The 24,464-nt window shown below is 36.3% G+C and overlaps 1 protein-coding gene across 3 annotated transcripts in view; it reads right to left on the bottom strand.

Annotated features, from left to right (window-relative positions):
* Window positions 1-23,747, bottom strand: part of cyth1a (cytohesin 1a) — a 57,497-nt gene extending 33,750 nt beyond the window's left edge. Inside the window, exon 1 of one of the 3 annotated variants that reach the window (XM_083566362.1) lies at window positions 23,652-23,747. In XM_083566362.1, coding sequence (XP_083422488.1) covers window positions 23,652-23,670 — 19 coding nt within the window. In that variant the 5' untranslated portion in view covers window positions 23,671-23,747. Of the gene's footprint in view, window positions 1-1,776; window positions 2,182-13,422; window positions 13,863-23,651 lie in introns of those variants that run through there. The other 2 variants (XM_083566360.1, XM_083566361.1) reach the window with 2 other exon arrangements.
* Window positions 23,748-24,464: the final 717 nt, after the last annotated feature.

The raw sequence follows: 24,464 nt of genomic DNA, 5'->3' as shown, positions 1-24,464 counted from the left end.
TTTTGCAGGCTGCCAGGAGGTTTGTTATGAGTGGGTTTTTTTTTTTAGACTAAAGATATGACTAAGATTACGTTTGGGTGTAGGCTGCATGATTCATTCAGTTAAACTGTCTCTGTTGGCCAAGTATTCGGACTGCGACAGGTCTGATGATCAGAGGTCAAACACTCTCAGGCCAGACCTGTCTCACTGTTCATTCACCTTACTGCATTTTAATTCTTTAGCTGCAAGGTATATGTCTAATACCTTTTTAAAAAGTAAAACTCGACCCATGCAATGTTAAAGGCATCACCAACAAGATTAAGGATGTTGAAATGACAAAGTGGTTCAGTTTCTTTTCGAACGCACGTAGGGTTTCGGTTATCAACTAAACACCTGTGTATGTTTCCAGTGTGTTGTTTTTCTTGGTTAAATGTTTAGGTGTGTTAAGGTGTTATTAAAGCTTTTGGTGCAAAAGGAAACTGCACAACAATCAACCAATCATTCCAAACAACAAAAATACATTTCTCTTTTAAATACTTTTATCCTCAATTATGTTTTCAAAATCGTCTCGATATCAGGTCTAGGATCCCTTGACTTAAAGCTGAAACACAATCCAATCACACAGATCCACAGATCCATTTTATTTAGCAGGGTTTTTCCGATTCGGGATAAAGCCGAACCTTGAAATACAGTAGAAATGAGACGAAAGGACCTTTTCACTGCCCAACATTAAAGACAACGCAATCAATGATGCAATCGAGCTCGCAGTTACGTCACACACCGGCTTGCGAAACAATACGGTACTGTTACCAGTGGCATTTATTAATGCAGGCTGAGATACAAATACAGCAGCCTTTTCATAATCTCTGATTAATGATATGGAAATTTAATTGGATTAAGATTACGTATTTGATTTCGGCATAAACAAAGGAACATTTTCCCATATCGCATCCACTAGTTTTCCACATTTTAACATGATTTACGGCAAAATAGCCAATATTCGTGATTTGTACCTAAAAACAAATGCATTGTTGTTTTTATACGTTTAATCCACCACTTGGAAATGGTTCATGATATTGCTGTTTTTCTATTCGTAAAAAATAAATAAATGTGTCATGTTATATTATTTTTATCGCTGAATACAAAGGAAGCTACTGTAAGTTTAAGACACACAGTCAAAACAATAAAAGGATAAGAACAGTAATTAAATAAATTAGGGGACAGAAGTATAAAGAGCCTGAAATAAAAATATATTTTAAAGTTAAAGAAAGAGGATTTTTACTTCACACATGTAGTTTACAGCAGTGAAATTCTTTCTTCACATACCCCAGCGGTGATAGGAAGATAGGGTCAGGGCACAGGGCACAGGGTCAGCCATGATAAAGGGCCCCTGGGGCACAGAGGATTAAGGGCCTTGCTCAAGGGCCCGAGAGTGGCAGCTTAGCAATACTTGGGCCCTAAACTTCCGAACATCGATCAGTAACCCAAAACCCTAACCAACATGTTTTTATATACAGTGTGTGTGTGTGTGTGTGTGTGTATATACATAACACTTCAATAACTTTACTAACAACACTAACACTATCCCCTCACACATAAATATACATATACACATACACACACACACACACACACACACACACACACACACTCTCTCTCTCTCTCTCTCTCTCTCTCTCTCTCTCTCACACACACACTCACACACACACACACACTCACAAGCTAACTCACACTTGTTGAACGTGTGTTAGCTTTGAGTGCTAACTGACTGTTCTCTCTGACAGGCAACTAACTTACCGACACCGTCCTCTGATTTCAGCACCATGGCGTCTTCTTTTTTCTGTAACGTCTTCTTCTTAATATTTGTAAACGCTCACAAGCGGAAGCCAAACTCTCGGTTTATACTCGTGCCAAACTTTGAAACACCTCAAAAATAATACAAATAAGAACAACCCGCCTTCCGCCAGTAATACACACGACTCCGGAGAGCAGCTGCTACCGAACTGAGGGATTTTCCACCGCGTGCACGAGGAACGGCTTCAGTTCTAACCCTCGAAAGTTTGTTGTATCCTTGTTTTTTATTTTTGTTTATAAATATTTAATATATTACAAACGCGGACTAAACCGTTTCTATGTGTCTATCTGTTGTCGGTGAGAAAGATATGAGGAAGTGTGGATTTGGGTGGAACTGCTCTGCCCACTGACGTGTTTCACAGCGGGCACGTAAAAGCCTGTGTAAGTCCGCCCTCAACCACGCGCCCGCGCACACGCACACGCAGGCGCACATGCACGCGCTTAATACTCAGTGTACTAATAAAATAGTCCCCAACCTTTTTATTTCTGCACCACCACGGACACATAACGACACGCAGAGTAACGTGCATACTATATTAATATAATGCATGTTAAATTATTAAATGATTTATTTAATTATTACACAATTATTTTATTAAATGATACTGCCAGTAATCTTCATGCAGTTCAGCTCCAATCTGTACAGAGCCAATTTGTATCCTCTGGATAATTATACATGTATATAATTGTAATTCATTTTATATCCTAGATTTCTTCATATCTCTATTTCATCTGTATATACATTGTGTATAACACTATGCAAAGTTGCACATATTCCATATGGTAAATGTGTACGTATATCCCGCATTCTTTAAACATGCATGCCTTGCTTTAATCTTATTTTATATATGTATATACTTGCTTATCAGCTTCTACACATTATTTCACTGCCCAGAGACTTTATTTTCATTTTCTGTATATATATTTATATATTTGTCTGCACTTATCATGCTAAACTGCATTTCATTGCTGTTCCTGTACTTCGCAATGACAACAATATCTATCTATCTATCTATCTATCTATCTATCTATCTATCTATCTATCTATCTATCTATCTATCTATCTATCTATCTATCTATCTATTCAGATATCTATCTATACAGTATAATAAAAATATAACTCAGCATAATGCAGAATCAGTGGCAGTTTGATTGCAAAGAAAAAACTGCGACCTTCACAAGTAAAGGAAATGATCATGGAAATGTTTTTTAAATATGCAAAAGTAAACAAATAAATAAATAAATAAAATAATACCTTTCTGTGTGGCCTCGTACCAAATGATTCAACAGTACCAGTACCGGCCTGGCGGTTGGGGTCCTCTGTTTCTATTCATACTTGATTTCAGAGTTCATTTTTTCCTGCAACAAACCCTTAACACTATGACCAAAGCGGCTCTAAATACAGTTGAAGAGCCCGTCCATGCTGGAAAAATAACACTACAGAAACCCTCATAGAATTATAATAATAGATAATAAGCTGATTGCTGTACCAGATATGATCTCAGAATCTATTACTATAAACATTATAACACATTAGATAAATACTATAAAAAGTATTTAAATATTAATAAAATAAAGTGTCCTGGGTACAATGGGGATATGGCACTTTTTTATTATAGTTAATATAACTATTTAGATGTCCAAATATTGCAAAAGAAATTAACTCGTATATAGCAAATGCAATATGCATTTGAATTTGCTTACTATATACATTATCACACAAGATAAATACCATAATGAATAAGGTCATTTTTCAATTTAAAAGTTTGCATTGCTGACAAAAGCAAAACTAGCAAAACTGTATTGGGTGTGGAGTCATGATAACGTTTTTAATCATGTTCCAAGCGTAACTTCTGCCATTTAATATTGCATCCGTTGCTTAGATAACAATACTTTTCGACTCTACCAGCTATGTGTCTTATATTGCTTAAATGAAAGGAAAAGGTCCACGTACTTATACTGTATTCGGTGGGTCAGGGATCTTAGCTAACCCTACAAAAGAGAAGATTCAATACTCCAAAGAAGGCTGTACTTACACATTTTATAATATCTGGCACCCTGTTAGGACATACATACAAAAAAAAAGAGTTCAAATAAAATCTCTGTTGTTTGAATTGGCTATTCTCTCCTTTCCTAGAAATGTTTATTTTTTTATTTTTTTTGATTGAAGTTTTTTTATTTAAATAAAGTTAAGGTATAAATTATGGAAGCTCTTGCAGAGCAAAAGTATTGATTTTGTTGTTGTTGTTTTTTTCAATTGTATTAGATATAATGATAATAAAACTACTTTGATTAAAAAGGAAAAAACATAGCAGTATATAAAAATAGGCCATTATATAGGTCATTTGTAGGTCATAAATAAGTTATTATATAGGTCATTTATCAGAACAGGGCATAAGTGTGGTTAATGGTCATCTCACACACACAGACACACTTTCACTCTCTTTCAGCCTGTCTGGAAATATAAATATACATTGTCTACCGCAGTGACAGACATCAAGAAAAAAAAGTTAATATTTCTCTAAAACTCTAAAGATTGCGCTTTTTAATTTTACAAATGTGATAAGACTAGCTCCATCAGTCCACTTTTAAGTAAATTATGCTTGATCCAGACTGTAGCCTAGCCAGAGAAAAAGGCCTGTGGGAAAGAATTCCTATAATAACAGCGGCTATTCTCCACTGTAGTGACTTTAACATATAGGATCTCTGGAGAGTCAGTCAGGAAGCAGATAAGTCACACTTTGATGAGCCTAGCAGACATGCTGGTCTCGCTCACAAAAGCCACTGTTGTGCTCTCACAATGACAAAGTCCGGGACAATGTAGCTTCTGTCAAGGAGTTCCCGCACAAAAACAGCTTTCTTTCCATGCAATACACTCAGCGACCTGAATAAGTATATATGTAAAATACACAAGACAATCCTTACAATTTGATCTAAGGTTACATGCTCGTCATAGCACCCATTCCCGTGGAGTATGTAAATCTGACACTGAAAAGAGTACAAATGTGCGTAGGGTAATGGGAGACGTAAAAGTCGTAAACAAGCTCTGTTCTCATTTGTACTGTGTATTATGAAGGTGCATGTATTTCTTTTCAAAATACATCACATGTTACATGTTATTGCTGGTAAACCTGCAAACAACCGACTTTATGTGTGAAAAGTTATTCAACGTTTCGTAGGTTTTACATTTACAGCATTTGGCAGTTCTTATCAAGATCGAATTACAATTCTCATTAATACAACCGAGCAGTTGAGGGTTAAGGGCCTTGCTCAAGGACCAGCAGTGGCAGATTGGAGTGCTTGGATTTGAACTCACAACCTTCTGATCAGAAGTCCACCATCTTAAATACTGAGCTTTTCCTTCCTGCACAAACACGACACAAACATCCCAAACAATGATATACAAAAATACTAACATGGCTTGCCTACACATTCTCACTACCGACTCGCCACTTATGGACGGGTTCATCGCGATCTTTAGGCGTAATTTTTTTTTAAGCCCTGGATACTCCTTTAGTGTCATTTTTCAAAATCAAAAATCAGTTGGAGAGCCGGATAAATGTGATCTCGGGGCAGTCTGCTGACTCAACACGTCAAATTTCAACACCGCAGGCTCTGGTTCAAAGTTCTATAAAAGTCTATGGGAATCCCTACACATTAAAAAACTACGCCAATGGGGTTCCCAGTACGTCAAAAAGTGATGGGTCCTGACGAATGCATCCATATGTGACGAGTTGGGCGTGAGAATGTATTCGCTTGCAAGATCTTATTTTTACCAAATGTATGAGAATGATAATGCAATTAAAAGCTCTTCAGACCTCCCACACAGTGCACTTTTCCGTGCCATTGTCAAAATACACACATGGCTATTTGAGGAATGTCTTTTCCCCCTCTATTGTTCCTCAAGGCTGTGACACTTCTTATTATATTCAGGAATGTGTCCATCACAATGTAACTGCTATACCACTAAAATATAGTGAGATATCATTCCCATGTCTTAAAATTGCATGGCAATAGAATGTGTCAGAACAAGGCCAGGTTTACAGGCCAAGATTTAGAAATTGCTAAATGCAGATTCATAATAAACATTAAAATTTCCAATTATTTATATTGTATGTGATCATAGCTTTACACTTTACACTATATGGGCCATTTAATGTAACACAATAAGAAACCTGTGAGTCCTGCAGCTACCATTACCTCAGAGTATGAACTGAGCTTTTAAACCCGCAGTATTGTGTTTCTGTGTTGATCTCAGTTAACTGTCCTCCGAATGTACTCATTGAACAGAAGGTGAGGAAAGGAATAAAAAATGCTGAACCCACCAGCAAAGTTATTTTTGATATCGTTTAAATCCTTAGCCCTAGGTGAATATATGTAAATGTGTCACACAGTACCCTGTGATGCAATAGCATTCCACCCAGGCTGCGTTTCTGCCTCACTTTCAGGGTTCAGGGGATATTTTAAATAGCGGACACTGTTGTTTTTCGATTAAAGGGCATTTGCGTTATGTTCTCAATTAATGAGAGCACATAGAGCTCTGTTTCTCAGAATCAACTAATCAAGTGTATGCTTAGTCTGGATTCTGACTCTTAAATAACAGAATGATACCCTGCCAAAGCTTTAAATAAAAATGCTTCTCTTGTCTGTTAGAGTGTCACAGATTCAGTATAATATGTAGACTGAGATCATGAAAAGGTCACAATTTGGCCATGCAACACAACCTTAGGCTTTAATTGTATCGCCCCCTAATGGTTGCAGTGCAGAATTGCCAAAATAACCTCGCTTGTGACAATAAATTTTTTTTTTTTTTTTTTTTTTTACATACTGTGTATTATAAATTAGCAAGCAAAGCCAGATAGTGTGTCTGATCCCTAAGTATCACAGAAATGGTGCATCATATGCATTATACTTGTCTCCCATTTTATCCAGAAATTACAGTATATGTTTATTAAAGTCACATAAATGATGCAAATGAAATTTTAAAGACAAAAAGACCATTTAAGTAGATCCTTAAGCACATAAATTACTTGTACTATGGTTCATACTGAAAAAACAGCCAAAGACCCCAGGACATGTCATTAAGCATTATAAAATAGGACATAAACTTATGAGGCAGTGAAACAATAAAAGCTTAAAACTAAGTGAGTGATTGCCTAAAGTCATGCAGAGTTCAGAAAAATGACTCATTATTATGCATTAGATTCAATTCATGTCTTGTTTTTGGCTTTATTTCTTAGTTTGTGGTGTCAAGCAGAGGCGTGGTGACACATCAGAATATCTCAAAAATCAATTCCACTGAGATTTGTACAAAAGCAATTTAATTTGTTTGCCTTAATCATGTCTTTATTGTAAAAGTCACTTGGGTAAAGCCTGACACATTGCTGGGAATAAGAGACGTAGGAGAGACTGGGTAAATAATATCGTGTGCTAGTTTTACACCACATTTAATGACCTGGTTGGGGAAAACCCTCACAATCCTTGTTTTTCTCTACACGTTGCTAATAAGTTACAGGAACTGTCAAAGAATGTGGGATTTATAGGACGAAGGGAGAGCTCAGCGGTATCATTTATGACCTTCCTGTAATGCTTTACTTACTCAACATCTGTTTATATGACATAAATAACAAACAGTAAATTGTTCTTCTGACTAAGCATCATTTTAACCATTGCTATAACAAGACAGCAAGTTGTAACAGCTAGAAATAAAACATGATTCGACTTTTCTTTTTTTTCCTAATTAAAGCTTTTTTATTGCATATATTATTCTGAACACTCAATGACCATACTGGGCTAAAGTATCATCTGAAATAACACGACACATCCTCATTATCCTTGACATTTCACAGAACACTACCACATTGCTCAACAGCCTCACAGAACTAAAGGGTGTGAATTGATTTACAAATGCCAATGATAATTGGACACATATTGAAAGTCTGGACCTATACACAAAGATATAACACTAAAGGTGCACATTGTTGGGAATAAGGATGTGAGAGTCTGAGTAATTACATAACATTGTAATAGAGGCAGTTTTTTTTTTTACCACCACAAGATGGTGGAGTCTGAGTCTTTTCGCCTGTGGTTGTCCGACTGTCCATTGAACAAGATCAAGAAAAAATCAGGGTCAAATGTCTGAAAAAAGTTTTCTTCAGTAGTTTCCTTAATGAATGAAGTATATTGTAGGGATATTTCAAGCATACAGAATTTGTCTTTACCATTTTATATGTAAATTATTATAAGTATATATATATATATATATATATATATATATATATATATATATATATATATATATATATATATATAATTGTAAACACATATACTGTGTGTGTGTGTGTGTGTGTGTGTGTGTGTGTGTGTGTGTGTGTGTGTGTGTGTGTGTGTGGACAAAAGTATATAGACACCTGACTTGTTCCCAAAATTGATACCAAAGCACGCAAGGGTAAAAGATGTCAATGGATGCAATAGCATTACATTACCCCTCACTTGAGGCCAAAACCTGTTTCAGCATGACAATGATTCTGTGCACAAAGCCAGCTTTTTGAAAATATGGTTTATATGTGTTGAAGTAGAAGATCTTCAGTGGCCAACTATAAAGCTCTGAACTCTGAACCCTATTGAAGACTTTTTTGATTTAATGCAACACTGACTGCACTTCAGTTCTTCTGACCCTACATCACTACCTGACTAACAACCTGAATAAGCAAAAATCTCTACAACCACAATCTAAAATATCTTCCCAGAACATTGGTTAATTATTATAATAGTAAATGTGAAATAAATGTGGTATTAGATGTATAGAAATCATGTACAAATCTTATGGTCACGAGTCCACAAACTTTTGTTCATGTAGAGTAGGTATATGGACAGCTGAGTGCAAGCCTGCATATGTTTAGAATTTAAAGTTTCACAGATGTCTATTTATTCTCATAAGTAATATTTCATTACTAACACTGATTTTTTATCAAGTGGCTATTCTCTAACTTGTATGTCAATGCTTTGACTTTAAAACCGCCTTCATATTTATATATATTTAGCAAATTTTATATTTAGCTGCATATAATCATCCTGATATCTCAGTTCTAACTCAACCGGCTGTCATACCTGCACCTGTAAATCAGGTCTGGTTACATCGGTGCTTTTTAGTGTTTCTGTTTAAACAATTTCTCTAAAAAACTGAAAAAAGGGAAAAACCTGGACCATACCTATGTAAACATGAACATGTCTGATTAAACCAGAGGCCACTGCAATGTGTCACACATTTTTCTTGAAATGTAGTTTTTTTGGAAATGCATACATTACAGAGAATGATGTATTCTCCTACAGATAATAGTGATATATAAATGTATACTAATAAGTATCTTGACATTCAAGTAAAATTAAAAAGAGGTTTCCTTTTTTTGTTGTAACTGCTGAATTGTTATCTTTGATAGAAACAATCATTTGGTACACTTCACTAGAAGACTGGGTTGCTTATGCTGAAGCAGCTAATGCATGCTTTCATGGGTGCATGTTATCTAATGAATCAAGCTTTTATGTCCGGAGTGTGAAATAATTTGCTGAAGCCAATCCCAGCAAAAGTCTATGAATCAATGCTCCAAATTCCACATAAATGTGCTTAACAAACACGCTCCGTTCATGTCGTGTTTCATACAACGCTAAAGTTCAGGCAATAACGCCTTCCAATATCTAATATTGGATATAAACCGCTGCAACAAATTCTATAAAAAAATATATATATATTTTTAGAACAGGGAATAATGCGCATAAAAAGAAAAGTTCTTTGAATTGATTTTTATTCTATTCATAATTTTATTTTTCTTTCTTTTATTTTAGGTCATATTTGCAGTGTAAATGCTTTATGTGTGAAAGAGTTTAAGTGCAAATCATTTCAGTTAAAAAAGAAAATCTAAGCTTTAAGAAAATACAATATTAGATGGGTATTGGTATTGACTGATATATCAGGTTTCATTACTGAAATCGAAAAAAGGTGGTCTCTGTAGTTAAATGATCACCAAGGCTAAAGGGATCTCCAAAGAAAAATCCAACAACACAGCAAGAGTTCAAACGTTTCATCAGTCAGTAATGACTAGGCTCAGATCTTATTCAGGCACAGGTAATGTCAAGACTTCTCAATTACTGCACACACAGACTGTGCTGAAGGGGAAATTCCCACACTACTATTAATAAGATGTACTGTATGGCCAAAAGCATGTGGACACCTAACTGTCACACCCATATGTGCTGATTCCAAAACTTTGGGTATTAACCTAGAGATGGCTGTTTTTGCTATTACATCCATTCTTCTGGAAATGCTTTCCACTCAATTTTAATGTGTGGCAGCAGGGATATGTGCTCATCCATAAGAGCATTAGTATGCTCAGACACTGATGTTGGGTGAGGAGGCCTGGCAAGCACTTTTCCCAACGGTGTCCAGTGGGGTTGAGATCAGGGCTCAGACGACTTGAGATTTTCCACATCGCCCCTTGGCAAACCATGTCTTCATGAAGCTAGCTTTATGCAATGCCATGCCATGCTGGAACAAGATTGGACCCTATAGTTCCAGGGAAGATGAATTTTAATGCTACACTTATGCTAAAAATATTCTAGACAATTAAATGTTATATGGCAAGACTCATATGGGTGTGAAGGTAAGGTGTACACATACGTTTGGCTGTATAATTAATAACATAATTAACATGGCAAAAACGGATGCTAAGTAATGCAGTAAACAATGTATCCACTCATTATCTTTTTAATTAATTGTAGGAAAAGATGCCGAACTTTTTCATCCATAATGTCTAAACCAAATGCAAAGCGTGGATGGAAAAAGGATGAGGTGACAGACACCAAACAGACTTTGAAAGTCAGCTTTGGGGATCCCAGTCTGGATTCAATTGCAATGGATTCTCTTTGAAGTAGCTCTGAGTCTCTTATGAATGGCTTTCAGGCATGGCATTGGCCCCAGTTGAGTTCTCCTGGAGCATATCAGACTGTGTTCTAGTGAACTACAGGTCAGTTTTCTGGCCCATTCTTGTGTTCAAGTCGTACATATTGACTTTTGGCATAATCAAATTTGTTTAGGGGAAAAAGTTCTTGAAAAAGGTCTCAGATATATGTCCTAATTTATATAGATCAGCACTAAGTACAAAATGCTGCCAATAATTAGCCTTTAGTTGGCTACATCTGGCTAATTATAGACAGAGATACTCAGTTTTTTGTCACTCCATCAGCACCTAGGAATTATGTACACTTAAATCACCTTTAGATAAAGTATGTCCTTTTAATATAAATGAGCAAACTGAACAACAAATGAGAGGTCTCTGGATCAATGTTTCACTCTAAAATAATTTAAATTAAAAAAAAAAATAAAGAATAGAAGTAAACTATCTACAACTATCTGTACAGGGCGAGACAATGTTATATTCTCCAGTCGATCAGAGTGCTACTAATGAATCTGAGCTCATGTATGTTGTAGAGGAAGCATTGGTTAACAGGTGTTTATTGCTTAGTGAAATGGTAGAGCTGTCAGCTGGGTGGAAACTGGCACATGACCAAATTGGAGACAAACTGTGGAAAGAACCCTTTTACAGAAAAATATTAGATTAGACATATTTGACCTCAGCCCATAAAAGCCTCCAGTAGTCCAATCATATTTTCCCATTCGAGTGGCAAAAATCACATCAGCTTGGCTTCTGTGTAGCAGCTCATTATGTTCCTGTAACACACAGCCCCCGAAGCCATGTCCACCCTCGATGAAAGCATAGCTATCAGACAGCCCCAAATTACCGCTCTCTGAGGAACAGTGCCTTCCTGCTGCACAAACATACGCTGCCACAAACCTAACCACTATCTAGTGCGATTTTCCATTTCTCTTATTGTCCTCGACCAGCCATGCTGTCAGTAAACTTTTAATTTGTCTTTCTGAACACAGACAGCAAGAAGCAACAATCAGTTCGCAAGAACAAATGTAATGTCCTGTTTTTGTTTGTGGACTGCTTCCTGCATTATTTCGAAGTAGAAAGCAACCATTTAAAGCTCGGGTGGCCAAATGATGGGCAGTAAACAGCCCCTATGCCTTTTGTGCAGCTGAAATGCAGAGCCAGTGATTAAAGGTGACAAGGTCTTCCAAACATGTGCATCTGATGAGCATAAGAAAACAAAGCTGTTTGCTTCTAGCATTTCTTGGAGGCAGCCAAAACCAGAAACATAATCTTAAGAGATCTAGGCTTATCAGGCAAGTTCAATTTAAGGACTTAATAGCTCTGTTCTCTTTACCTTTCTGCAGAACGAAGGCTAACCAAATTGAAACGATAATCATTTCGAGATGTTTTGAAATGGAAAAGCCTCCAAAATACATCTGAGAAAATGTGTTTCAGGTTGCGCAAAAACCCAAGATTTCACTCGGAAACACTACGGTTTATATTTAAATCCATTTGCAAAGCGCTTCTGGTGCTTATTTATTTGTCGTTGCTGCACTTTCATTATTCTATTATTATGTTTTATTATTGAAATCAAAAGATGTTTTTAACAATTTCTAACAAATGATAAATGTCACACTGCCCTCCTTTTGCATTTTCCAGAGTTTAATCCAGCTATATAATAGAGTTGCATTAAATTAGGGTACGATAGTTAGCGACCTAGTGCATTGTGGGTTATGAAACTGTTAACTGAAGTAAAAAAATTACATTTCAATTTAAAATACATTTTGGAGACCGTTAAGGATTGTATGTCTACTATATTGTGTGACAGGGTGGCTTTTTTTTTTTTTACAGTTTCACATATTCACAGTTAAACTTGTCTCACACTTTCCTGTTGCACTTGTTGACTTGTGAAAAGTTTCAAATCTTCAGAGGGTGCAATCTAATTGGTTCTCTACATTTCCATGTATGTTCAAATCTATATCTTGAGGTAAAAAAGCGGATTGTGTCAAAGTCTTCAAAAAAGATTTTCCTGTCAGAAACCAGTGCATTTAGTAGCTTATACATCAAAAAATGTATGCAGGAAGCACATATGCATGAAAGATTCCTACACATGGACACACTTCCTGTATGTGCACTTTAATGTATATGCACTTCTGTGTGCCTTTTGAATAAAACAGTAAAAAAATGTAAAGGTTAAATTATTTAAAACAGAAATACTTATGTTATAATATCAGTCCTTGATATGTCCTTGTTTTGCCTTTCCTTTATGGTTTTCAAGTGTCACTGTATATCAGTTCAAATAATTTTCCAAATATTCAAGAGTCAACAGAAATATTCATTTAGTTTTTGTTTTTTTGTTTTTTTTTTGTTGTTTTTTTGTCACTTGTTTAAAAAACCTTTATCAATAAACTGCATATAGCACACGAATATATATCACACCTCCATCCATCAGCTTTAACATGATTTAACATGTTTTTCATTGTTTGGCTTTCCAAAGCCCACAGAAACTTTACAACGATCCACACTATATAGATAGTAAAAAGGTAGAGGCAGAAATTATGCTGTAAGCTGATAAGAGCTTTAGTATAAACACTTATACACAAATACTAAGAATAAACATTGGCACTTTCTCTGCCATCTCTATTCCTCCATGTCTTACCTGGAGATGGGATCGCCACTGGCGGATACATGAAAGCCTGTAGGCTGGACACACACAGTTCACCTACTGTCCCCATTACTTTGCTTTATGAAAGTGATTAGTTTTTTTTGCCACCACAATAAATTCGTCCTCACTCTCGCCTCTCCTGTGACGTCCTCTTTCTCGTCTCCAATTTTAAACTGTCAGAAAATAAGTGTGTGTGAAATACAGTTCAGTGGCCATTGTGGAGGACTTTCAGCTGGTTACTCCATGGTTGCTCATGTCCTCTTGTGTAAGTCTTAGTGAATGTTGTGAGACAGCGAGTGTGTGGAAATCCTTGTACAGATCTCTGCAATCGCAGCCTTCCTCTCTATCTGTACAGGGTTTTAAACCGAGTGCTCTTTCTGCCTCCTCTTCTGTTGCTCTCTCTCTCTCTCTCTCTCTCTCTCTCTCTCTCTCTCTCTCTCTCTCTCTGCCTCGATTCTCTTCTGATTTGCTAAACGACTACATAAAATATGCAGTGTACTATAAGATCAACACATACCTTGTCAGAAAAACATACACGTCATTGTGGTTGTGCTACAGTCAGCATACTATTTTACACAATGTGGCACAACCCACTCAACATTTTCTGTCTTCACTAGAAATTACACAACACGCACACACGAAGATAAAGAAAAGAGTCCCACTCATTTATCAGAACAAGGAAAAATGTGGTAAGAAGTATCTTACGGAAACCCAATTAGATTTTTTTTTTTTTATTATTGTGGTCTTTAATTGAATGCTTAAATGACGTGTCTCGTTTCTCACTATGCTTCACAGTTGACTCATCTTTCAGGGTCTTTTTTCCACCAGCTCTTTCAGCAGTTAAGACTAATAAAAAAATAAGGCATTAATGAAGATGGTGTTGTTGCTTGGCAACAGGTGGCATAGGCAATTTGCTCATATTTTAGAAATAAATGTTCAAGAACCAGGGTGTATGGTGGACACTGAGGTGAAAACATTAGTCTACGCTGAACACACAAACCTGAAAACCTACGCACAATGATTAGTTTTGATATAAATAATGCAGTTTCCTTCACAGTGGATCGTTCATGAAGGTCTCAGTCATCACTCCACATACCCATCCCTTCACATTTTATATCACTTTTTAAGCTTTTAAGCCTTTTGATGAAGCCTCAAAATGCTTTGATGCCTTTGAGGACCCTTCAGAACAGTTTTATAATAGAGCAGCTTATGGACACGTTACTACTGGGATTTGGTCATTAATATTTGGTTTTGACTCTGAATATAAATGTAGCTCATGCTCAAGCATTAAATATTAATATTATATAATAATATAACAAAAATAATATATATAACCTTTTATTTATACAAAACCTGTTTTCAGTACTTTTATACTTACTTTATTTTTCATATATGTGTATATTAATTAAAAGGTCAACACCAAAAAAAAAAATATAGAAAAAAGGTATGAAAGGTCATCTGGATCCGTTCTCTTTCTTGCCAAGACATGTTTTTAGCTAGGCTACAATGTAAAATAATAATTTGCTTATAATAATTGGCTTTTTCTCATTATTTTAAAATGCAAATTTGAATAGCTTTACAATTATAATTGTATTATAAATATCTCACATAAACACACTGACTAAATCACCCAGGACTTTCAGTAATTTGTTAAGTAATTTATTTATAATAACACACTTTCCCACTATTTGGATAATGCACATTTCTGCCTACCCTTTACAGTAAAATGGGGTAAAATATAATTTTCATCTAGCATCAGCGATTGCTGTTTTTCTTTACAAAATGTGACCTTTTGTTTAGTGTTTTTAAAGTCGTCACGGCGCTCTCACAATTTTGAATAAACAGGCTGCAAATAATAATTCATCTCTAAATGGCGTTGATGCAAATTGGCAGAATAAAGCTCCATTTTTTTTAGTAATACTTTATAATCCAAAATACATGATGACATCTTACATAGCTGCATCACAGGCTGCGTTTTTATTGCGTGCCTGTTTAGCTTCTCGCTTAGAAACCTCAGAGGGGTGCATTCGTTTCAGCACCACCCAAATGCATTCACACGGTGGAAACTATATAATAAACTGTGATAATAACCGGTTCCACTTTAGATGAGTGACAGTTGTTTATATTCAACAGTGGGGGACAGTAACAAAGTAAATGTAATTCGTTAATGTACTTAAGTAGCTTTGTCGCATATCTGTACTTTACCCTTTACTTTACTTAATATAGTACTTTGGATACTTAAGTACATTTAAAGGCAAATACATTAGTACTTTTACTCACTAATATATTACCTATATATTATTATATATATACACCTGTATCTCTTCTTTTAGATCCTTGTCTTATGCTGTCCATCTTGATTGGTGAACTAGTGTACAGTACAGGTTTGTTACAGTTATGGAGGCCCCTCATCCAAGCAGGAGGCCCTAAGCAATTGCCTGTTCTTCCTTTAGCTCCAGCCCTATTATAAGATTATAAACATTACAAAATGAGGTTCACATGTATTTGTTTAGCATTAGATCAGAGTTAGATCAGTTTTACTGGTTGCATTCTAGTAAAAACGTAATGATATTTTGAAGTCATATACTGTGAATGTGCATTATGCTCAGAGTTCTTGTGATAGAGTATAGAAACAGTGAACTGCTGGGATTGTGGAAAAGACCTGGTGAACAGAAATATACAGAAAATCTGGTAACTGCAGGTAGACAATGAGAAACATAGAGAGACAGAATGTTATGACAAAAACATTTGTTTTTTAGGTTGAAGGATAAATTAAAAAAAAGACACACAAGATGGGAGAGAAAGAGAGACTGTAAAAAAGAACTAAAGATAAAATCATGAGGTCATGATGTTGGACCACATCAAAGGAGAAGAAAACACAATGTCCATTTCCCTCTGACTCGGCCAGTGTTTCACGCTTCACATTTGTTTGTGCACTTCTACTTTTCAAAAACACTGAAACCCATGAGAATGTTGAATAATGCATTGATCCTGTTTTTATTCCATGTCCCTTCAACTAGAAATACTTAATCAGGGATTTAGATAATGAATTCCATGAACCTGTATACATTTATTAAATTGTGTAACACCGTCCCTCACGGTCCCTCCTGCAGGTGGTGAGCCCACGAAAAGGCGGCCCCACGTCACTCCGGCGTCACGGACCTTGATATTTCCCTCGTAAGGGACCCCCGGAGCATAGATGGTTAAGGGCCTTGCTCAAGGGCTCAAGAGTGGCAGCTCGTAATATACTGTAATATGTGTAATATACTAGTTATAATAGGCTAGTTATAATAGTCGTATTGCTTTGTATTAGTACATTTTTTACTGATCTAATACATTAGGCCCAATTTGTCATAATTTATACCACAGTTTGTTTTTGAGGTATAGTGGTTTGGATTCCAAGGTTCTAAATCTGCCTGAAGGCTCTACCCCTAAAATTCTTGACTCTTTGTTTGAAACAACGCTAAAATGTTTCCCCCTGGTGGCCATTAAATGTACTACTATTACGAAGAGATCTATACTGTCGTCTTTCAAGCATTTGTCAGTTTAGTATTCAGACCAACAATGTACTTAAATTGAAGGTTAAAAATTCGATTGAACTGTTGGAAATCTTTTTTTGCTCCAAATGTAAAATAATGAAAATTACACCTAATTTATAGATCAAGCTATCTTTTTTTTTTAAACTTGTGAATCATTTGGTTGTGTGGCACTCTTAAACAACCCGGATATGAAATAACTGATCAACCATCACCATGTAATCCATCACTGGCTTCATCCGACATTTTGGCTTCAGTTTATATGTTAATAAAGTAATACATTTAATTAGTTAAAAAAAGTTAGAAATATACGAGAAAGAACGTGCTTTTCAAAAGCAATAAGAGAGGGACGGAAGTCCTCATGTTGTTATGCTGCACACAATATTTGTGGACACTGATTACAGAACATTCCCCAACAACCCTCTCTGCCCTGTATTGTGTTCTACTAGTTTGTCTGCCATCTCTGAATATGTGGCTTCATTTTGTATCATATTGTTTTATGTGCATAGATGAAATTCATGTTTTACTTCCAGTTTGGCATTGTTAGATTATGAATATTGTGCATTTTAGAGCATCATATTTGGTACTGTAAGAGATTGATGACTACACTACTGTGTGATTAAATAAATAAAGAAATGTCATAAATTGGTTTCGCTCTTGATAGAAACCCATTTTCTTCTTTCTCTGCTTTCCATATCGAATATACATTTTGTTTTTCAATTGCGAATTGCGAAAAGAAATACAATGTTTTTGTGTAAAAAGTTCATTTTATTACTGTATTTGTTTTGTTTTCAACAAAATGAGTGCTGTATTGCCTAAAAAAATGATGAATTCTCTGTACGTATGCTGACCACACAACTAATATTTGATTATTATTTATTAGAAATGGTTCCAGGAATGGACTCTGGACATACTACAAACCTGATCAGGATTAAATGCTTATGGATAATGATTAAAGAAGGTAACTGTGTTATCCAGACATGCTCAATCCTGGTGCTTTACTACTGGTTGGAGTTCTCATTATTTAAAAAAACTTGCTGCTGCTGAAGATAACCCACATGGACAACCTTAAAATAAAGTCTTATGTCTCCATCAGTGAACAGTTGACAGTTATACAGTAGAAGTCTCAGTGTTCAAGTGGAGGCTGTAAACACAAGTCTTTTATCAGTAGATTTTTCTTAGGTAAAGGAGCAGATCTGGAGGGATCATGGATGTAGAGTGTTTGGTGAACTGGGATATTTGTAGGCTGTCATCCCCTCACTCTCACACGTTTACACAGGTTTGTTAAGGGTGGTGTGGTGGGTGGTCTCTTATCCCAGAGATCCCTCATGTTAGTGTTACCTTCTGGTTCTCCCTTTTGGTGATGCTGCTATAGCGAGTCTTCCACAGTGTCCCTAACTTTTATACAACAATAAGGATACTTAATAATTCATATTTCTCTCTCTCTCTCTCTCTCTCTCTCTCTCTCTCTCTCTCTCTCTCTCTCTCTCTCTCTCTCTTTCTCTCTCTTTCTCAGTCGAGTTGAACATGCTCCTAAAGTATCAGTGTCCAGTGTTCCTGCTTCTCGTTTTTCCTCTCCTCTCCTCTCCTCTCCTCTCCTTTCCTCTCCTTTCCTCTCCTTTCCTCTCCTTGGATCTGTGCAGCCAGGGGATCCATGCAATTATGGAGTAACACACGAGCTTTGAGGATGGATTTGGACTGTACTTAATGTCAACAGTCTGCTACAATGTAGCTGTAATAAATGGACATTCGGTGCCACCTAGTTAAGGACAGGTTCCCTCTTGATTCTGGTTCCTCTTAAGGTTTCTTCCTTATGCCATCTCGGGTTTTTTTTTTTCTTGCAACAGTCACCACAGGCTCATCAGGGACAAACGTACTTATAAAGAATATCTTATTAATTCTTTATCACCACATTATCTGTGTAAAACTGCTTTGAGACAACGTCCATTTGTTTTACTAAACGTCCATATTTTACTAAATAGAAGGGAGTTTTATTATTTACGACTGCAAAATCATGCAGATGAGTCCAGTTCCTCTCAAGGTCCTTCCTCAAAGCTTGCACATTTTAGGAAGTTGCCTTTGCCTTTGGCCTGAACATTAGAGATACACTTATACATTTGAAATGTACATCCTGAATTCGTATATATTTTTAAAGCTGCTTTGTGACAATCTGTTTTACTAAAAGTGCTATACTTCTTTGCATGCAAAGGAGATGCTTCATTTTATACAAGTTTTGCTACATTTGACTGAGCCGAGGCCAGGTAGCTATAACACTAATATCACTGTGTAGTATAGGTTGTTCAGTATAGACAGAAAAGCACAATTTTTAACATAATTTTTATTTACATTTTTTTTATTTTTATCACAACTGGATGCTAATCTCTGCTATTTGATTCTATGTTGCGTATAGTCCTTGATATCTGTTTAGTGAAGTCTAGTTTAAAAATGTCATCCTTTAAAAGGTTTTTCTTGTAAATTTGTATTCATTTTCAATAATACTGACGTAAACTATACATTCACAAAAAAGAAAATAGCCCAATACTTATGTATAGTAAGAAAGTGAAATTACCTAACAAAAGAAAGGAAAAAGTATTTTTCAATCCAAAACTTCCCTGTCAAAGTTTCAGAAAATGTAACGACAAGCTGTTTGATTACTGTCTTATCATGTCATATGATTATAGATGACACTTCCGTATACGATTCTTAAGAATTCATTTGAGAAAATAGACCCAGGGGACGACTTCAGAAGCAGAAATTACCCGGAAGGCAGGGCAATCGGATACAGTTTCCTTAGTGAAACAGCAGAATCATGCTAAACAAAGCTTTAGATCAAGCTAATTTGCTAATTTGCTGCTTTACTTAAGTGTCAAACCTGTAAGTCTCGGTTTGTCTAGAAAATTCTTTGTGCTGTATTAATCTTTTATGTCTTTAACAGAAAGAAACCAGGAAGCATTTTATTTGATGTGATGTGATGTGCCTACATGAAAAAGCATAGCATTTGTGTTGTTATCAAGGTGAAAAGTACTACTGCAATATACATCATCACTGATGCTCTCCTTTCTGAAGCAAGTGGAAATGTATGTAATGTAAATGTACACTTCTGACTTGAGTCAATAATTACTGAAAGATAGCTGAAAAGGAAAAACAGAGTCTACACACCCACACAACTGCACTAGCATTGGGTGTGTGTGTATGTGTGCGGTTGCGGGAAACACTGTTGTTTTGCCTTCAAGTGTGTGGTCTCATGGAAAATTATTAAGAAGTTATTTGCAGATAATCACTATTTTTGTTCTTTGTATAAACACTACCCTGGTGGGAGAGGTATCTGCTAGGATGACCCAGTAATATCCCTTTCAGTAAAGCATGTGGTATGGCCATCACAATCTCCAAATCTTAATCTATTTGAACACCTATGAGAGATATAAGGCAACAGTGTCCACCATCCTCATAAAAAAAATAAAAAATAAACACAAACTAGAAGATCTTTAGTAAGAATGGTGTTCATTTTTCATTACACTTGCTGTAGAAATCATATATCACTGACCAATGAAATCTTGGTTGCTCAATACAATAGTAAGACACTTTATGTTGTTCTTAATCTTTTCTTCACTCATTTATATATAATGGCTATGCACATGTTTATAGAATATTGCTTACCTCATATGCCTGCACATAGATAGTTTTGAAGCTAAATGTCATCCCTTAGCAGTGGCTAAAATGTTCTGAAAATGCAGATGCACAAAATGGTAATATTGGATAAAAACAAGCAGGTTACATCCCGTTGATGGAACCCGTTCCATCAAAACAGTATGATAATGGTTAGGCTATGGAAGCAAGACAGCCAGAGGAGAGCATGCTGGATATCAAGTAAAACTGATTAGAGCTTGAGTTTCAAGGCGTAATGTCAATTATAGGATTACAGAATGTTGTAATGGAGAGCAGTGAGTGAGATATGGACAGAGAGAGAGACGACTGCATAACATTTAAGGGGTAAAACAGACACAGGAAGTCAAAGATTTGAGGATAAACAGTCATTTTGCTTACTGTAATGTTCACAATATATTAGAGGATTAATAGCATGAATTGCACATGAATTTCTCTTCTAGTGAATGTTGGAGAGTGGGTTGTGTATTTTGGTGGGGCCCAAACTGTTGATTATTCTCTATTGTAACAGGCAAGAAGTTATATAATTATTTATACACAAAACAACCTGGAACATGTAAATCCTATGTAAATCCACAAATGGGTCAATTATATCAAAATCATGTGTAATAGGTTGAATTGAGTTTTTCTAATGAAATATTCACTCGCTAGCCACTTTATTAGGATTGAAAGGTTCCATTAATGCTCATGTCACATGCCAGAATTGGAGTGCCATAAATGGTGGTTCTAGGAGGGCAGGTTTGATTATTTGAGAACTAGAGGACAGTAACGAAGTATTTCCATTTAGGGAGACATTTACTTTAACTTTAGAACATTTTAAATATCTTACATTTTTCTTCACTACATTTTGCAAAATCAGTCGTTCCTTTTAAGTTGTAGGCTGATTTATCTTAATTTGTAATCTAGCGTACCAGTGTGGATTTATTCATTGCTAGAGACTCAAAGCACATTTGTACGTCGCTCTGGAGAAAGGTGTTTGCATGTGAATGTAAATTTATGAGTGGATACAAACTTAACTGGTCAAGCACGCAGCAAGACACCAATTAGGGTTGAGCACACACTCTGTTTTGAACTTGTTTTGATTGCCACTCGATGGTATCTACTTGCCCACAGTTCAACAGCAAACAGAACATTTTGAGATGAATAAATGATTCCTGACTCTAACAACCGTGGCCTTATTTGCACGACTTTTCTAAAATAGTTAAAAAGGTTTTGGGCCTAATGATCATTTTAATAGATATTAATCAGTATTTGACTAATTTATATCATTCCGTTAATAGATTGGTGTGCTAAGAGTAACAGAGTCTTTTCACATGAACTGCAGTGATTAAGTACGAGTCTTGTGACAGAAATTATAATAGGAACATTATAACCATAATCAATCATAGTACTTTGAAAACTTAAGCACATTTGAAGGCAAATACGTTTGTACTTTTCCTCAAGTGAAAGTTTAAAGGGAGCACGTATACTTTAACTGCAGTAATATTTTACAGAGTGTATCTCTACTTTAACTCAAGTACATGGATTGTGTACTTCGTCTGCCACTGTTACACATTATGGTGCAAAAAACATGCAGTGAGTGGTAGTTTTGCAAATGGAAAGTCCTTGGTGGAAAAAGATGTCAGAGAAGAGTGGCCAGATTGGTTCAATCTGGCAGAAAGGTTACAAAACTTGAATCCCGAGCCAAGCACAGGATTCTGAGGCCTGACATTTGCAAATGCGCAATCTCATTTTCAGCTGCAACATGCAAGATGGAAGGGTCAGAATTAGGTGGACTATAGCTTCAATATGCCTTGTGCCCAAAAGTCCTGCTTGTTGAGAAGAATAGTTTCACAGTACACACTGTGCCTTTTAATAGCAACTGAGCATGAAATGTACAGCATGGACCAGAAGTTTTCCAACACCTTCTAGAATGCATGCCATGAAGGACAGACTCTTTCTTTGGTCAAACTGGGATCTTGCCAAGTATAACTATGTTGTTCCTGATAAAGTGGCTGATAAATTGCTGTTGTGTTCAATGCCCTCTGAAAACATTGAAGCCTGATTTAGCCAGAAGATACCAATAAATTCAACTAAAAGCATTAAAAAAAAAACCCAATAAATACTTTTATATAAACATTTTCATTTATTCATTTGATCAACTCTTGTTCCAAACAATTGTAGTCGTTCATATGTAATTGCCACCAAATAACAAATCAAATCCGGGAGCTATTAGCATGCAGAAATCTATGATATGGGATCTCCTGCAACAGATCACTGCAAACCACAGACTATTCTGAGATGTGCTATTCCTAGCTGCTTCGTGCACTCAGCAAGCTGACCAATGAATAATTAAGATCTTTCCATCTTTGATGGAGCAGAGCAATAAAGTATGGCCATTATGACCATAAAATGATCATACTGTAAACCACTGTGGATTATACAGTAAAACATTAGAGCAGGAGTGCCTGGAGTGCCAGTTTGTGGCATCGGCTGTAAACAACTCTGCATCGCATATGAGGAGTTACACAAAGTTCTAGGCCACAGGTTTTCAAAGCTGGTCCTAGAGCACCCTGTGTTGCATGTTATTGTCTTCCATGGAAGACAACACAGGATGTGCTGTTAATTAGTGAATAAGTTGAATGAGGTATATTGGGAGCAGGACAAGCAATGAACATCAAATCTGCAAGACGGGTAAACTCCAGAACCAGAGTTGTAAACCCTAAAAAAACAACTATTCTGGTTATTAAATGTGATTATAAAACAGGACCTGGGTTGAGTACTGTACAGAAATGGAATGATGCAGAATCAGATCATTTTATAAATCACACCTCCTGCCTTTTCTAGCATTTGTTAATAGATGAGATGATTTCTATCCTCCAAAACTTGGCATGCACCTCAAGCTATTTCTCATTTAGAAAAGCAAAGAAATAAACCCCACAGGAACAAAAAATTATGCTACATGCTTCTAGAAGAGACGATTCTATCAGTCACGACTCTGCATCACGAAGAACCATGAATGTGCTATAAAGGATGCGCTCTTACCGTGGCTTTCCGCCTCCATGCCGGTGCTGTGGGAGAGTATGAGAGTGGGAGGCGCTGCTGGCGCAGTGCTGATCTCTGCTAAGTGCCGTCTTTCTCTCTCGCTCTTTCTCTCCCACTCCCCTCTCTCTCTTTCTCTCTCTCTGCAACGTTCTTGCAGACCATCCTGCGCCACCTCTTGATACGCTTTTATACTTGCATGATTTATTTTCTATCTCTAGGACCCCTCCTTTTTAGCATGATGTCATGCCATGAGTAATTTGCTATGCATTAAGCCTACATTACACAATGTAGGGAACATGATACAGGAGGACCCTTCAGGGGTAATGGGAATGCCATGGTACTGTGTCTACTTTCTCTGTAATATGTTCTTTCAGGATTTTGACATTAGTTTACAAGCTCCAGAGCTGATACAACTAGTACAACTGTTCTTCTAAGCAAGGAGCAATTAGAGGAATTACTCAACCCAGTGGGCATACACTACCTTTAACCTCTACCTGATGGTATAAGAACCCAAACCCCAACAGCTTTGAGATCTAATGTATTTTGAAGTTTGAAAGGTGTATGCATTTTGTATGCAAATGAAAAGCAAATGGGCTAATTCACCATGGAATTGCTTGGTTAGCATGTTTGATAGTAGATAGTAAAGACAGTGTTGGGTCTTTTAGTGGTAATTTGTTCATAGGTTCTATTTTTCCTCTTTAGGTTAAGTCCTTGACTTTGTGAAAGAGCAAGTGTATTTATTTAACTGGAACAAACATTTTTTGCTAATGGGAAACCAGCCTGATTTGTATATAAGATGGAAAGGCCTATGAT

Source organism: Silurus aristotelis (genome assembly GCF_946808225.1).
Source record: "Silurus aristotelis genome assembly, chromosome: 17".
In the NCBI taxonomy this organism is placed as follows: domain Eukaryota; kingdom Metazoa; phylum Chordata; class Actinopteri; order Siluriformes; family Siluridae; genus Silurus; species Silurus aristotelis.
Note: the sequence above shows the minus strand (reverse complement) of the source record. Positions and strands in the feature narration are given on the sequence as shown.